Source organism: Temnothorax americanus, unplaced genomic scaffold, assembly GCF_048541705.1.
Source record: "Temnothorax americanus isolate GAGA-0224 unplaced genomic scaffold, ASM4854170v1 Scaffold105, whole genome shotgun sequence".
Lineage (NCBI taxonomy): Eukaryota > Metazoa > Arthropoda > Insecta > Hymenoptera > Formicidae > Temnothorax > Temnothorax americanus.
In genome coordinates, this window is record NW_027509237.1 from 180480 (window position 1) to 198822 (window position 18343).

The 18343-nt window shown below is 36.4% G+C and overlaps 1 protein-coding gene across 5 annotated transcripts; it reads right to left on the bottom strand.

Annotated features, from left to right (window-relative positions):
- Positions 1-826: 826 nt before the first annotated feature.
- LOC143903638 (uncharacterized) lies at positions 827-12461 on the bottom strand. 5 transcript variants are annotated; one of them, XM_077417420.1, is made up of 5 exons: positions 12311-12461; positions 3324-3378; positions 2832-2941; positions 2451-2571; positions 827-2089 (listed from the first exon to the last, which is right to left on the bottom strand). In XM_077417420.1, exons 1-5 carry the CDS (start codon positions 12439-12441, stop codon positions 2042-2044), a joined length of 465 nt encoding a protein of 154 aa, XP_077273546.1. In that variant the 5' UTR covers positions 12442-12461; the 3' UTR covers positions 827-2041. The 5 variants fall into 5 exon arrangements, 1 of the variants encoding a protein (XP_077273546.1); XR_013258766.1 differs by lacking the exons at positions 3324-3378; positions 12311-12461 and having other exon boundaries at positions 831-2089; positions 2747-2939; XR_013258764.1 differs by lacking the exons at positions 3324-3378; positions 12311-12461 and having other exon boundaries at positions 833-2089; positions 2828-2945.
- Between the last annotated feature and the right edge of the window lie 5882 nt (positions 12462-18343).

Below are 18343 nucleotides of genomic sequence, written 5' to 3' on the forward strand. Positions count from 1 at the left end.
TGCATTCCTTCAAGGTCGTGTCATTCTTTATTTCTTCCATCCTCCCTTTCAACACATTCTTCTTCTGCATTACCTCTCTTTTTATTACTCTATCTTTTAACCTAACTAAGACCATCTTCTCTTTCCCCGTCTTTCTCTTTTACCTCCTTTATTCCTCCCTCCTCCCCCATCTTTAGCCATAGCTTCTCTACCGCTTTCTTTCGCCTTCCCTCCTCTACTTTCACCCTTTTCACTACTGCATTGTTCCTCCTTCTGTCTCTCTTTTCTAACTCTCTCCACCTTTCTAGCTCTCTTACCTTCGCTTCTATTGCTTTATCTCTTTTTCCTATCTCCCACTTTCCTTCCTCTTTCACTTCTCCCTGCCCTTCCTTCCTCTCATCTTTCCATCTTTTAATATATTTAAATTTATATATTAGATAACTTCTTTATATACACTACCGCTCATTATTTTCAATATACCCCTACATTTGTTAATTTCTCTGTAAAGGATGAACATGATACATATGTTTTGTACAGAAATGAATACATTTGATGTTATAAACACTTGCATGCATTGCATTTTTATATATTATTTATATACAAATGCCATGCATGTAAGTGAAATGTTTATAACAGCAAGTGCATTCATTTCTGTGCAAAACACGTATCATGATGTTCATCCTTTACAGAGAAATCAACGAATCTATTGTATATTGAAATTAATGTGAGCGGTAGTGTATATAAAAAAGTTAACTAATATATAAATTTAAATATATTTGCAATATAATAAATATTTTTATAATATATAATACTTTTTTCTATACTGTTTTTTCTCTTTTCCTTCTTTCTTTTTTTTCTATCCCTATATTTTTCTTTCGTCTTAAAATACTTTTTACTTCTTTATAAACAACTTAAGGTATCGATACAATAAATCATACTATAAAAGCTACATTTGGATGGAACGGTAATAATTTACACATGTTAAAATCATAATAGCGTAATGAAAACGATTTATAGGAATAAATGTGATAGTATTTATGAAATAAAATTAAGTATGAAATATATATAATACATTTAAGAAATATTACTTTAATGATTATATTATCTTACGCGTTATTAACATCCCATACAGGCAAAGCAAATAGATACTATGATATACAGGATTCCTTTAAACAATTCTTTCATTTTCTAACATTTTTCAGATATATTGTAATATAATAGTATAATCGTCATATTTCTTTACACAGAAATACTAACGCAAAATTATTCGGACATTGTCGCTACTAAAATTAAAAAATTAGATGATAGGTAATATACATATTTTTAATTCACATATCTCTTATTTACTACCGATCATTATTTCACAATGATACATTTGCAACAAAATAGATACGCCAATACCCAAAACGTATACCTGTAATCTAAACACATGTTTTTATATTCTGGAAACGATACAAGTGTCTTAAAATACTTTTTACTTGTTTCTAAGCAGCATAAAATATCGATACTATCCGAATAGTATAAAAGCTACATTTGGATGGAACGATAACAATTTAGACACCCTACCTCTATAATTATGTTAAAATCGTCAGATATACTGTAATATAATCGTCATATTTTTTTACACAGAAATACTAATGCAAATTATTCGGACATTGTCACTAAAAAATTAGATGAAGATAGTTTGTAATCATACAAAGATACTGTTTAGTTAATGTACACATCTTTTTAATTCACATATCTCTCATTTACTACCGATCATCATTTCATAATGATGCATTTGCAACGAAATAGATACGTCAGCAACATTCGGAACCATCGACTGGAAAAAGCATTCTTCTTGGTCTAATCGTTGTGACGGATAAAATCGTATAATTTCAGCACTTAGCAGTGGATTCACTTCAATTGATGCGATTTTAAAACAGAGCTCAATTCAAAGAATCCTCGTTGTTACTAAATATGCTTACAAAGCCTGTGAATAACGCTAATTTCCCTGCCATGCGCATATCTTTTTTTTTTCGTGGCTGTATCCTGATTAGGCATCATCTTGTCCACAATATGCTTATAGACTTTTCCATTCAGCATTAACATAAAAAAGCCGTCGTACCATCTAAAATCGTTATATAATTGTCTTGGTATTATAATCAATTTTATAATAAGTGTTTCCTTTCCAATAGCATAAACAAAATTAATTTTAGGAAATCTAAATTATTTTATCTTTTTCTGAAAGTAGAATAAAAAACAAAACTAAAAATCAAGTTCTTTTCAAATAATAGACAACTTGAATTAATTATAATTAATGTTTATAAGAACAATTTTATATTACTATTAAAAGGAATGTTTAGAGCACTGATTACACTTACATTTCCTGATTAGCGCTTATTATGGCATGTTGTATTTTCCAAATTTTACTTCCAAAACACCGAAAATACTTTCCAGCCTGTGATGACACCACGTATACGCCAACGAACCTGCACGGTATCGTTTTCAGAATGCATTGTGATCTTTAGGATGTCAAGCTTGACGTGTGCAAACTTCATATGACCAATGAACCTTAATAGTATCAATTGCTTCGCATAACTCACAAGTCCCCTGCAATATTTTTAAAGCATATTATGAGAAAATGAAAATATTTAATGCTAAAAACTCTCAATTGCTTTGAATACTTAATAAAATTAATTTTCGTTACTTCTCTAATATTGTTGATAAAAATTATATCTTAATGGATAATAGGGACTCAATTTACAAATATTTTAACATAACTTGCCTACAATACAAATTGCGCTACAGAACAATTTTTCGTTCCTTTCAATTTTTAAAATTTACAAGAAAGCATATGTATACGTACATACATGTGCAATTTTGGATACACCTTCCTTCTTAAAGATCTTTTCGGTATCACCTCCCTGCAGCCAATATATAGCGGCAAAATTGTATACCACATAGTTGAATATAAAATGTTCTTGCGTGAGAAAACGAGAGAAAAGGACATTTATAATAGGTAATGACACACGATACGAACCACACAATAGTGTAAATTGGAGATTGGGAAAAGAAAGAGGGGGTAAAGGAGAAGAGATTCTTACAATTAGAGGCACTCTGTAGCAACTCGTATTATCTAACACAAGAGGACCTCTTGTGCCTCAGACAATTATGCCTCAACAGTGTCTGACTATGAGAATTATTACATTTTAAAGACGCGAGATTGTACATTCAAAGCATCCAAATTAACGAAATTAAAGTACAATATAAACATAATGCCTGTCACAACGTGCATATAGATACCAGATCACTTTCTCGTTCTCTTAACTTTTACAACTTTTACAAGACAGCATATATACGTACGTGTGCGATTTTGGATACTCCTTCCTTCTTAAAGATCTCCTCGGCATCAGCTCCCTGCCGTCAATATACAGGGTGTCAAAAATAAAAGTAACCACCCGAATAGAGGGGGTAGATTGGGTCAAACTGAAAAGAAAAGTCTCGTACCATTTTGCAAAATTCGCAATATTTAACGAGTTATTAAATAAAACGTCTGAGCGAATGCGCGCACAAGGAGCGATAGAAGCGGGCCTCGGCGGCTGGCTAGGCTGGCACGGTGCCCGGCGCCCGGCGCGCGGCGAGCGGTGGGGGTCGAGAGACGAATGGCGAGCGGGGCGCGGCGCGGCGCGGCGAACGTCGAGCGACAGATGTTATACACTGCGACGAAAAAGTATTAGAGCCAGCCCATACTAAACTTACGATAATTCCTTCGCGTAAACGGGATTTTGTAGTAACTTACAATAATTTACTCCGCGTAAACGAGTGAATTATCGTAAGTTACTACAGAAGTAACGCGCTCGCGTAAACGTAGTAACAGTAGGTAGCACACGTATTGGCTATTGCATAGGCATTGCCGTAACGTCTTACGCCTTAGATAATATTAATTAGTTTAGCTTGAATTATGTGTAATAAAAACATTTAATTTTAGTAAATTTAATTATTTTGCATGTCAAAGTTTACGAGGTTTACCACAAGCCTTACTTTAACTTTTGTTTAAGTTATAATAACTTTAATGGTGCGTGTCCACCTGCGAGTAAAACTCTCGAGAGTAGCTCTCGAGATTGATTCTCGCAAATGGACATATTCCTAAAGAGTACCTATAACGGAGAATGAATCGCAGCTCTCGGCGAGCGAACTTCAAGACCTACTCGCAAATCGACACGACGTTATTTTACTCTCGGAGATCAGCTCGCCAAGCTCGAACGCTGTTCGTATTTTGAGAGCTACATGATGACACAAAGGAACTTATTGAATAATGCGGAAATCATGAACCATTGTAGAATACTACTGTGACAGAAATAAAAGTTTTTTTAATTTTTATGTTTTGCGAATAAAGTGCGAAAAATTCATAATTTAAAGAATTAGATAAGAATATTTTTAATACATTCTCTGCTTATTACATGGTCAATAATTAGTAACACTTTAGTTTTACATACTTTGCACGTTTTAGTTACAGCGTTGAAATTAAATACATTTTTACATCGCAAATTAAGTACATTAAAAAAAAATTATTAAATATTTACATGTAAAAATCTAACATCAAGGTATTTCGCAAACTGAAAACTAAATAATAATATCGCACTATGTATTCCACTTCACAACTTGTAAGTCTGCAGAAACTTTTTATTGTTAGGAGTCTTCAATCTCAAGCTCTCTAATTAAAGCAGATCCATCAGCACCGAATGTACACCTGCGATCAATCCATTGCTTGACCCAGAAGGTCTTTTTGTTGTTATTTAACAACCTTTTTCTTTTTAAAATAATGCTAGCCACTATAGTAGCCGCAAGTCTCTTCGTTTACGAGACATTATAATGTCACCACTCTCAGAGATTGACTAAAAAAGTACGTAAGTGGACACAGTTTTGAGAGAACTGTCCGAAAGAATACTCTCTGGATTCTCACGAGATGCTCGCAAGAGTACAATGTTAGAAAAATTACTCTCAAATGGACAGTGTCAGAATAACTCGAGAGCTACTTTGGAGAGTTTTACTCGCAGGTGGACACGCGCCTTAAAACTCTCGAGAATATATCTCGAGTTATTCTGACACTGTCCATTTGAGAGTAATTTTTCTGACATTGTATTCTCGCGAGCATCTCGCGAGAATCCGAAGAGTATTTTTTCGGAGAGTTCTCTCAAAACCGTATCCACTTACGTATTTTTTTAGTTGATGTCTGAGAGTGGTGACATCATAATGTCGCGTAAACGAAAAAACTTGCGGCTGCTATAGTGACTAGCATTATTTTAAAAAGGAAAAGGGCGATCATGGCGCAGAAAGATATGCGCTGCTCTAACGAGCTGAAGATCCGAGTTCAAATCCGACCGAAAATTGTCCGCGGTTTTTATTTGATCGCCACCTCTCGGAAGGGTTAATGGCAACCCGCCGAGAGTGTATCTCTAAGAAAGCAGAAGGGAGGCCTCGGATTTTATACAGGCCGAACTTCAGGAGGCTATGGCTTGAACTTGAGCTATAGTGCCGTTGAAACAACAAAAAGACCTTCTGGGTCAAGCAATGGATTGATCGCAGGTGTACATTCGGTGCTGGATCTGCTTTAATTAGAGAGCTTGAGATTGAAGACTCCAAACAATAAAAAGTTTCTGCAGACTTACAAGTTGTGAAGTGTAATACACCTCGAAAAAACCTAAGTAACAAGTGGTAGATCTTTATATCTCGAAAAATCTCGAAAAAATCTAAGCAGTAGTATCTTTATTTCCGAAAAATTATAACCCAAGTGATACACGTCACAAAATTATGTCACCTTATCAGAAAGAAGAGTCGCGCTTCAAGTGATCTATTACAATTACAAAAAAGAAATGATATCTCTTTAAGTTAGAGCGCCAATTACAGAGAGAACATGTATATTGCCTCAAAAAATAATTGTTGCACTACATTGAAAAATCTTTACATTGTGTCAATTAGAAAAGAATGTATAATAACAATTTTATAAGATTAAAAAATTTTATTTAAATTTAACAAGGGAATACAAGATATTTAAATACAAAGTTATTTACATGTGTATTTTTTAATGGCCACAAAGAATTACAGAAGTAACAGTACAAAATAAAAATATTTTATTAAAATACATAAATTTTTCTTGTAAAAAAACTTGGCGCTGCTAGACCTTTTAAATAAATAAAAACAACAATAAATAAAAATAATTCAGAGAAGAATACAATGGGAGTAATATTAAATGATTATCAGCGTGGATGTGGGAGTGAGTGATATGGGTGTGCGTGACTACGCGGACGGCGGATAATGCGGCTTATAATTAAGTATAGAATAAGTTTATTTATTTATTTAAAATTTCGAGGTCTAGCAGCGCCAAGTTTTTTTACAAGAAAAATTTATGTATTTTAATAAAATATTTTTATTTTGTACTGTTACTTCTGTAATTCTTTGTGGCCATTAAAAAATACACATGTAAATAACTTTGTATTTAAATATCTTGTATTCCCTTGTTAAATTTAAATAAAATTTTTTAATCTTATAAAATTGTTATTATACATTCTTTTCTAATTGACACAATGTAAAGATTTTTCAATGTAGTGCAACAATTATTTTTTGAGGCAATATACATGTTCTCTCTGTAATTGGCGCTCTAACTTAAAGAGATATCATTTCTTTTTTGTAATTGTAATAGATCACTTGAAGCGCGACTCTTCTTTTTGATAAGGTGACATAATTTTGTGACGTGTATCACTTGGGTTATAATTTTTCGGAAATAAAGATACTACTGCTTAGATTTTTTCGAGATTTTTCGAGATATAAAGATCTACCACTTGTTACTTAGGTTTTTTCGAGGTATAATACTACCACTTTCTTTTTTTTTTTAGGTAACAACATATACACTACTATACGTGTACTTGGCGCCTTTTTTTACCTTTTTTTAAAAAAGGTAATTTTGTGCGGATATCACGCCTTTTTGTAGTATATTACGCATTGTATAAACAGTATGTACAGGATAAAGCTATTTGGAGGTATAATACTACCACTTTGTTTTTTTCGAGGTAACAACATAACAGGGTAACAACATAATACATATACACTATTATGCGTGTACTTGGCGCTCATTTTACCTTTTTTTTAAAAAGGTAATTTTGTACGGATATCACGCCTTTTTGTAGTGTTACGCAACTTAATCTTATAAACAATATGTCTTATAATTTCATAAACCGTATATAATACAAGGTATGAAGCTAAAAGTGTTACGGACTATTATTTCTAAAGAAAACAACAATTTAATATTTTGCTCAGTTTTTTAAAAATAATAATCTGTTACCCTTTTAGTTGTACACCTTGTATATATTTTTCAATTTCAACATAAAACATAATCGCAATAAAGCATGATTAATGTTAATAAATCGTTAACTGTAAAATTCTTTATTTATTTTTATTTGCGTGTCTTACTGAATGTTGTTCGCAACTGTATATGTACCGATATCTTCAGGTATCGATATTTTTGATAATTATTTTTACGTCAGACATAATTTTAATTCATCCAATTTTTATTATGTCTAAACATAATTTTTGTCCAATTTTTATTATGTCTAGACATAATTTTAATTCAGCGATTTTTATTATGTCATGACATAATTTTAATTCTGCCGCTAAGGAAATTTTAAGTCGATTTTTATGAATCAAGCTTGAATTCAATGTTTAGGTGTCCCAGGTTGCCGATGACGAGGTCCACATAGCGCGCTTTATAGTTATCGGTGTCCAGGTGTATTAATACCTTGAATTTGATGGCCACGTGTTCCAAGTTGCCGATGACGAGGTCCACATAGTGCGCTTCGTAGTTTTCGGTGTCTACATGTATTAATACCTCGAATTCGATATCTACGTGTCTTACATTGGGTGCGTTCAGCCGATACTTTCCTCTTTTTTGACTTACTGGATTAAAGAGAAGAAACGAGCAAAAACGAGCAACTGCTCACGATTGCTAGGCTAGCAGAGTATCGGCTGAACGCACCCATTCAGATTTAAAGTTATTAATACACCTAGACACCAAAAACTATGAAGCGCATTATGTGGACCTCGTCATCAACAACCTGGGACACCTAGACATCAATTTCAAGGTATTAATACACGTAGACACCGAAAACTACGGAGCGCAATATGTGGACCTTGTCATCGGCAACCTGAAACACCTAAACATTGAATTCAACATATTATTACACCTGGACACCGAAAACTACGAAGCGCACTATGTGGACCTCGTCATCGGCAACCTGGGACACGTAGACATCAAATTCAACGTACGATTACACCTGGACACCGGAAACTATGAAGCGCACTATCTGGATCCCGTCATCGGCAACCTGGGATACGTGGACATCGAATTCAAAATATTAATACACGTAGACACCGAAAACTACGGAGCGCACTATGTGGATCTTGTCATCGGCAACCTGGGACACCTAGACATCGAATTCAACGTACAATTACACCTGGACACCGAAAACTATGAAGCGCACTATCTGGATCTCGTCATCGGCAACCTGGGACACGTGAACATCAAATTCGAGGTATTATTACACCTAGACACCGAAAACTACGGAGCGCGATATCTGGACCTCGTCATCGGCAACCTGGGACACGTGGACACCGAAAACTACGGAGCGCACTATGTGGACCTTGTCATCGGCAACCTGGGATACCTAGACATCGAATTCAACGTACGATTACACCTGGACACCGAAAACTATGAAGCGCATTATCTGGATCCCGTCATCGGCAACCTGGGACTTGTGGACATCGAATTCAAGATATTAATACACGTAGACACCAAAAACTACGGAGCGCACTATGTGGACCTCGTCATCGGCAACCTGGGACACGTAGACATCGAATTCAACGTATTATTACACCTGGACACCGAAATCTATGAAGCGCATTATCTGGATCCCGTCATCGGCAACCTGGGACACGTGGACATCGAATTCAAGATATTAATACACGTAGACACCAAAAACTACGGAGCGCACTGTGTGGACCTCGTCATCGGCAACCTGGAACACCTAGACATCGAATTCAACGTACGATTACACCTGGACACCGAAAACTACGAAACGCACTGTGTGGACCTCGTCATCGGCAACCTGGGACACGTGGACATCGAATTCAACGTATTATTACACCTGGACACCGAAAACTACGAAGCGCACTGTGTGGACCTCGTCATCGGCAACCTGGGACACGTGGACATCGAATTCAAGGTATTAATACACGTAGACACCGAAAACTACGGAGCGCACTATGTGGACCTCGTCATCGGCAACCTGGGACACCTAGACATCGAATTCAACGTACGATTACACCTGGACACCGAAAACTATGAAGCGCATTATCTGGATCCCGTCATCGGCAACCTGGGACACGTGGACATCGAATTCAAGATATTAATACACGTAGACACCAAAAACTACGGAGCGCACTATGTGGACCTCGTCATCGGCAACCTGGGACACGTGGACATCGAATTCAACGTATTATTACACCTGGACACCGAAAACTACGAAGCGCACTGTGTGGACCTCGTCATCGGCAACCTAGGACACGTGGACATCGAATTCAAGGTATTAATACACGTAGACACCGAAAACTACGGAGCGCACTATGTGGACCTCGTCATCGGCAACCTGGGACACCTAGACATCGAATTCAACGTACGATTACACCTGGACACCGAAAACTATGAAGCGCATTATCTGGATCCCGTCATCGGCAACCTGGGACACGTGGACATCGAATTCAAGATATTAATACACGTAGACACCGAAAACTACGGAGCGCACTATGTGGACCTCGTCATCGGCAACCTGGGACACCTAGACATCGAATTCAACGTACGATTACACCTGGACACCGAAAACTATGAAGCGCATTATCTGGATCCCGTCATCGGCAACCTGGGACACGTGGACATCGAATTCAAGATATTAATACACGTAGACACCAAAAACTACGGAGCGCACTATGTGGACCTCGTCATCGGCAACCTGGGACACGTAGACATCGAATTCAACGTATTATTACACCTGGACACCGAAAACTATAAAGCGCACTATCTGGACCTTGTCATCGGCAACCTGGGATACATAGACATCAAATTCAAGCTTGATTCATAAGAATCGACTTAAAAATTCCCTAGCGGCACTTTCTGCCAAGCATAGAGAACCTACTTTTCCGTTGACTCAATATTTATTATATATATACCTAATTTTTACTTAAATAGAAATCTTCCTCCTGACCGATAAGTTTATCGACCTAATTTTGAAATACGCGCGCAATATCGAAACTGGCGATACCTGCGCCGCCAGCGTCGAAAAAGTGAAAAGGACGTTTCTCTGATAATCATAATAATATTGAATGAGAGCGTTAGGAGTATCTTAAAAATAAATTTTCACATTTGGACTTTGCGTCGCAATATCTCCGCTCGTAAGGCACGTAGCGGAATATTATGAGAGAAACTCCCCCCTAATTGGACCCCAAGCTATCGATCAAGCCTACTTAGAACTTGATCCGTTCACTCGTTATCGAGATCTCAACATCTCGGGTACTCGCAACCCGTCGCGTCGCGTAAAAGAGTCACGGTCGGTCTCGCTCCGCGTGTACTTGGCGCGAGACACTACCGTGTCTCTTGATAGTGCGATATTATTATTTAGTTTTCAGTTTGCGAAATACCTTGATGTTAGATTTTTACATGTAAATATTTAATAATTTTTTTTTAATGTACTTAATTTGCGATGTAAAAATGTATTTAATTTCAACGCTGTAACTAAAACGTGCAAAGTATGTAAAACTAAAGTGTTACTAATTATTGACCATGTAATAAGCAGAGAATGTATTAAAAATATTCTTATCTAATTCTTTAAATTATGAATTTTTCGCACTTTATTCGCAAAACATAAAAATAAAAAAAACTTTTATTTCTGTCACAGTAGTATTCTACAATGGTTCATGATTTCCGCATTATTCAATAAGTTCCTTTGTGTCATCATGTAGCTCTCAAAATACGAACAGCGTTCGAGCTTGGCGAGCTGATCTCCGAGAGTAAAATAACGTCGTGTCGATTTGCGAGTAGGTCTTGAAGTTTGCTCGCCGAGAGCTGCGATTCATTCTCCGTTATAGGTACTCTTTAGGAATATGTCCATTTGCGAGAATCAATCTCGAGAGCTACTCTCGAGTTTTACTCGCAGGTGGACACGCACCATTAAAGTTATTATAACATAAACAAAAGTTAAAGTAAGGCTTGTGGTAAACCTCGTAAACTTTGACATGCAAAATAATTAAATTTACTAAAATTAAATGTTTTTATTACACACAATTCAAGCTAAACTAATTAATATTATCTAAGGCGTAAGACGTTACGGCAATGCCTATGCAATAGCCAATACGTGTGCTACCTACTGTTACTACGTTTACGCGAGCGCGTTACTTCTGTAGTAACTTACGATAATTCACTCGTTTACGCGGAGTAAATTATTGTAAGTTACTACAAAATCCCGTTTACGCGAAGGAATTATCGTAAGTTTAGTATGGGCTGGCTCTAATACTTTTTCGTCGCAGTGTATAACATCTGTCGCTCGACGTTCGCCGCGCCGCGCCGCGCCCCGCTCGCCGCTCGTCTCTCGACCCCCACCGCTCGCCGCGCGCCGGGCGCCGGGCACCGTGCCAGCCCTGAGCCCAGCCAGCCGCCGAGGCCCGCCTCTATCGCTCCTTGTGCGCGCATTCGCTCAGACGTTTTATTTAATAACTCGTTAAATATTGAGAATTTTGCAAAATGGTACGAGACTTTTCTTTTCAGTTTGACCCAATCTACCCCCTCTATTCGGGTGGTTACTTTTATTTTTGACACCCTGTATATATATAAAATATACGATTACAAAGATAAATCTGTATCAAAAATCTATAGTTACTGTAACGTATACCAGATTAGATTTGTACGCGAGCAAGAGAAATAAATATTGAAACATTACAGATAACGTTAAAAGACATTAAAATATGTAAAATATAATTTATATTTATTTATTTATTTACTCTGCCTTAAAAAAGCTGATCAGAATCGAGAAAAACAATGTATCAATTTTTCATTTAAAATATAAATGTTATATATATTTATATAAATAATCCCACTAACCTTGCGCAACCGACGCCAGCTGTCACATCACACGAACATACACATATGTATGTACATACATACACGCACGCGACAAGAAAAACGATGTATCAATTTTTCATTCATCAAAATATAAATGTTATATATATTTATATAAATAATCCCACTAACCTCGCGCAACCGATGCCAGCTGTCACATCACACGACACATACACATATGTATGTACATACACGCACGCGACGCCACGCGAAACTCGCAGCGCGATCTCGATCGCCGCATCGTATATATCAACCGCACGCATGCATCGGCCAATCACGCACGCGGAAAAGCGGCAACAATACCACAGTATATACAGTAGCGCAACTCTCGGTCGGCACCTTTGATGTTAGTGTTGGCCAAAATGAAGTGCGCATGCGCGAAATAAAGCAGTATTCTGTCTCACTTCTCTCTTCGTCATCTCTTTCTTTCCTACTCGTTAGCCCATATTGAGGTTAGTTTAACGCAGTTGGCGCGAGATACAACTATGTCTGTTCCTAGCAAACACAGAATACACCTATGATTGCAAATTGTCGCCAAGATGGCATTAAATTTGGAATTTGATGCCATCTTGGCGACAATTTGCTATCAAAGGTGTATTCTGTGTTTGCTGGGTTAATTTCAATAAAAATTATGCAGAATTATTGTTAACGATGTACAATGTTAACAATGCGCGCAAAAAAATGAAAGAAATTAAAAAATATTAAAAAATATTACATAAATAATAGATAAATTGTTAATGATGCAAAATAATGAAATATAAATACTAATATATGAAATATTATACTAATAATAATAGTATGTTATATATATATAAATATATATTATATAAAATAAGTCAGGAATAAATGTAAAATAAGTCCACCTATATATGTCAGAATAATTAATTAAATTACGCAAATAATGAAATAATAATGTAAACAATTATTAAAATAGTATTTGTCCTATCATGTTTTTTTGGAAAGAGGAAGAAGTGTCGTTTTTCTACATTTATGGTGCTCATACATCCTGTCACTGCACACCAATGACTTTCTTTTTTAAAGTTTTTAATGGTTTTTTCCATTTTCTAATTCCTTCTTGTAGCAAAAAATCTGAAACAAAGCTAAGATCAAAGTGCTCTCAAAGAAAAGAAAACCTGTATAAAATTTACACAGGTTAACTTTCCTTCCTATACTTCCAATACACAAATCACTTCACAATCACTTCACAAATCTCTTCACAATCACACACTTTACAATCACACACTTCACACAATTTTTTTTCCGACTTTTATCAAGTCAATCTATAGCTGTCTATAGCACTTTAACGTCTTAGCATTTAAATGTGCCTCTAAATCCGTTAGAAAAAGAAAGAGAGTAAGAAGAAAAGAGACAGAGGTAGTGCTTTATTTCGCGCATGCGCAATCCGTTTTGGCCAACACGAAATCAGAGGAGTTGCGCTACTGTATATACTGTGACAATACTACTCGACCACGGGCCAACTTCTCGCGTCTACATGGATTTTTTTATTATACTAGCACGCACGCGCGCTACGCGCGCGCTTCAAACTTTTTCCGTTCCATTTCATCTTAAAACACTCATCCCACATCACCATTTCTCTCCATTAAAATGTATTCTCTTTCTCATCGACTGTACCAATGTCAATTCGCCACCTCTCGTTCCTTATTTTCTCTCCGCTCACTTCACATATCTGTCTCTCCCATATTTTGTTTTCTTCTTTCTTTTTACTTCTTGCATAAGACTTATCACACTTCGCTTCCTCGGCTCTCATTTTTTTCCTTACACTTAACTACTTCTTACACTGCACTAACGCGCGCGCCATCCATGTCCATATAGTTCCCGTTATATTTATTCTAAAATATTTATCCCATTCCACTATTTCTCTCCGTTAATTTATTCCATTTTTTCCTCTACTGTACTAATATCTAATCGTCACCACCTCCCATTTCTCTTCTCTCTCCGCTTACTTCACGTACTTATCTCTCTCATATTTTATTTTTTTTTCTTCTTATTTTTCATATAAGACTTCTTACACTCTAATTTTTTCATTTGGTACCTTTCTTTGTCCGTCAACAACAGCGTAAACAAAATCAGGCTTAACGGGCACCCCTGTCTTTCTAACTCTCCTTCCTGTTCAAAACCTTTCTCCCAGCTCCTCTCCCACCCTTACCCTGCATCCTTCAACAGCTCCTTACATCTTATCACCAAGCCCTTCCTCACTCCTCTTTTCCTCATCGCTTCCACTAGAATCCTTCTGTCCACCGAGTCAAAAAAGCTGCCTTCAAGTCTACGAACAACACCACCATCTTCCCCTTCTTTAATTTACCTGCCTATTTATTAAGTAATTTAATACATAGATGTTGTCCGTGGTCCCTACCCCTCTCCTAAACTTTGTCTGACTCTGCGGAAGCAATCCCTTCTCTTCTACCTCCTTCCTCAACCTTTCCGCCAAAACAGCAGCGTACACCTTGTATGCCGTTTGTGCTAACATCACCCCTCTGTAGTTTCCCACTTTCTCCCACTTCCCTTTTTTTTTATGGGCACTATAATTCCCTCCCTCCAACCTTCCGGCCAACCCTTTTCTTTCCACACTCTATTACATACCTCCAACAACCATTTTTTCACCACCTCTCCTCCAAACTTTCATACTTCATTTGGAATTCCATAACATTCCATCGCTTTTCCTTCCCTAAGTTTTCCCACCATTTCCCACATCTTTTCTCTCCTTATTTTCTCCTCTTCTCCTCCAACTCCTCCCAACAAATCTCTGAAATACCTATCCCATTCCTGCATACTAATTCCCTCATTCAACCTTCTTCTCCTCTTTCTCTTTCTGTTTACCATCTTCCATATATGTCCCTCTGTCCTAATCTCCTTTACCTCCCCTTTTTATTTCTCCACTTCTCTTCTTTTCTTCTCCTTATACAACTTCTTGTATCGCTGTTTTTCCTCCCTATAACTGCCACTTTTTCTTCCTTTTTTTTCTATTTCCTTAACATGAGCTTTTTCTCTTTCTTTTTTTTACATTCTTCACCCCAACAGCCTCTTTCTCCGCCCTTTTTGACCTTTCCATTCACTTTCTTTAATACCTTCCCTATCCTCCTTTTTAGCCCCTACCATTCTTCCACTCCCCTTTCTGAATTTGCTTATCCCCCACTAACTCTTTAAATTTTTTTTTGCCCTCCTCTGATCAATTTTCTCTCTCATTTCTGCCCTTCCCCCCTTCCTTTTACCCAAACCGTCCTCCACCCATTTTACCTACGCCGTCACTGGCTGGTGGTCTGAGTCGACCTTCGCTTCCACCACTACCCGTTCTATCCTCTCCCTTGTCCTTCTGTCCCCCAACACGCAGTCAATCACCGACTCCCCTATCCTCCCTCTCCCTTAAAAATTGCCCACCCATGCTCCTTCAAAAACCTACATAACTTTCTTTCCTCCCCGTTAACCTTGCCATCTTTCGTTTTTCTTTCCCCCTTCTCCACTCTCTTCCTCTCCTTCTTCTACAAATCCCTCCTCCTTCCCAGTCCTTGCGTTAAAATCCTTCCGTAAACAACTAAATGGCGTTTTCGATTTACTACTCGACCCGACTCGGGTCGCATCAATGGACGTGGAATACATACATAGATATGTATGTATTCCACGTCAATGATGCTAGAGTCCTGTATACATGATGCGACACGAGTCGGGTTGAGTCGCAAACCGAAAACGCTATAATAAAATATATAAAATTATAATTAAACAAGTTTAATTGAAATAATTCAATCTAACTACTTGAGTATACCCCCGGGCGTGTAATTATTAAGTGAGCGAGAGAGGTAGAGAGAAAGAGAGGAGGAGGGAAAAGATACTATTCCTATAATTTTACAAGAAAGTAAAATATGTCGCATTATTTATATTAAAGGAAAGATTTATCGTACCAATTGCCAATTTATGTACAGAAATGTTTTATTCTTGAATTATGCACAAATTACATCAATATAAATGTATCTGAAACAAGCAAGTTGGGGGATATCTCAATTTTTTGGCTGCCATAAGAATATTCAGATAAAATGATAGCTATTTTATTAAGTGTCGATATATTGCATCAACCACCATGTGATTTTGCAAAATTCATAAGACACGTCTGATTAGTTGTCATCATATCCGAAAGAAGAAACAAACTGTTTTAAATTGCATGATATAACTAATTTTTAATAAAGGTTGATAATCAATTTAAAACAATTAATCATATTTATTTTATAACTTAGTATAGTAAAGCTGCAATTATCTCAGAAAGTTTCTTCAACACCGCACCAATATTAATTTCTACGTCCTTGACGAACATCTTCGGTTTCTCGAAGGGAATAGCCACGCCGCCTTTAACGGTTTCCCACTTTCCTTTGCCATCATCTTCGTCACGTTTCTTTTCTCGTTCTTTTTCTTTGCGTTCTTTACATTGCTCCTTCCTCTTCGCTTTATCCACGTCCTCCTCCTAGGCTAAAGCCCTATGTAAAAAAAATTGTATTATATAATATATTATGCTTCATGTTATCGGCGTTTTAAATATGCAATATTTCGCGTCTTACCTGTTATCAGAGCGGCGAGACCTTTAGCGTAAAATCGATAATGCATCGCCCCCAAGCATCCATGCATGGAATTGGCTGTGAAGTTCAACGCCATTTGCCTGATATGGTAATCCATTTTCTGTTCCGGCAATAAATTCGGCGCTTTCATGAGTTGCTTGATCTGCTGTCTGCTTTTGACTAATTTGTGAATCTCCGTCGGGATCATACCTGACTCCAGATTTAACTCGAGAATATTTAATTGCTGCACTGTGTAAATTATATTTTAGTCCAGATATTTACTTCATGATATTGTTTGTATATAAGAAAATTACCTCGACGTCAGCATACGCCGCACTGGGCACGATGGTAAAACACAAATTGTACTCTTGTATAATACTCGGATTAATACATCTTGTACAATACCAAAAATTGAAGCCCATCAGCAGTCCCAGCTTGTCATAGAAACCTTTCTTCGGATCAAGTACGAGGCCTCCAGCATACGCCGCAGCTTTTTTCCTACGCGTGCCATCTAACATATATCTAGTTTCGTAATAACGACAATATATAAAAATATATTGAGATCTCACCATCGCCTCGCCCTTTCTTTTCAATTTTCTTATCCAGCGTTATGTAATCTTTCAAATTAAACGAATATCTGTTGTTACATGCATATTCGTTTCTCTCCGCTCTTCTGCCTAATAGCGTCCTTGATAAAATGTTACCTATATTCATTCATTATTTAATTATAATTGCATTATTATATTTTATAAGTGAAATAAGAAATATAATGAATGTACCTGCTAAACAAATGATTTGAAGCGCGAGCGATATAACATTGAGATCCATCACTATAGTCATAATGTATTTTGCTTCTTTTAACGTCACATGCATTAGATTTAGCACTTTGTCCACTGTATTGAAGAACGATGGAGTTTCCGCTGACGTGATCTCTTTACATTCGTGTTCCTTCATCTTTTTAATACCTAAATATTTGTCAAAATTAAGTTGTTATGAACCCATCCATATTGAAGTCGGTTAAAAATAAATTATATTTAATTTTGTACCATAAAATTAAATTTTACACGTGACTGTTATGTCACATAGCAATTTATCAATTGCTACGCCGATATATAAATCTATTTTAAAAAATGCAAAAAACAATTAAAATTTAAAAAATTGCTCAAAAACTGAAAAAAAGATAGAACTGACTTCAAAAGAACTGTAAAAAATAAGAAAGAATTTAAAAAAATATATAAAAGTTCTATATTTTTTATTTTTTAGAGCTTTTTGAAGTTGGTTCTATTTAAAAAATTTTTTTTTATTTTTTATACTTTTTTTTAAGGAAAGAAGCTTCCTCACCAATTTGGCTAAAATTTTAATTTTGTGTATTTTGGTGCGTAAAACATGAATAAATCTATAAGTTAAAATTGTCGTTCTCAATTAGATAAAAAATTATTAAGTACTAAAATTAATAGTTGCGTAGTGTTAGAGTGTCTATCATACTGACATGATATAGACGTACATGATCATGCGTAATGACGTAAAAGTACATGAAATTACTGTAATAATACAATATAACGGCAACCTGTCCTATAATAGTCTGACGCCTTGCACAATAGGCGAT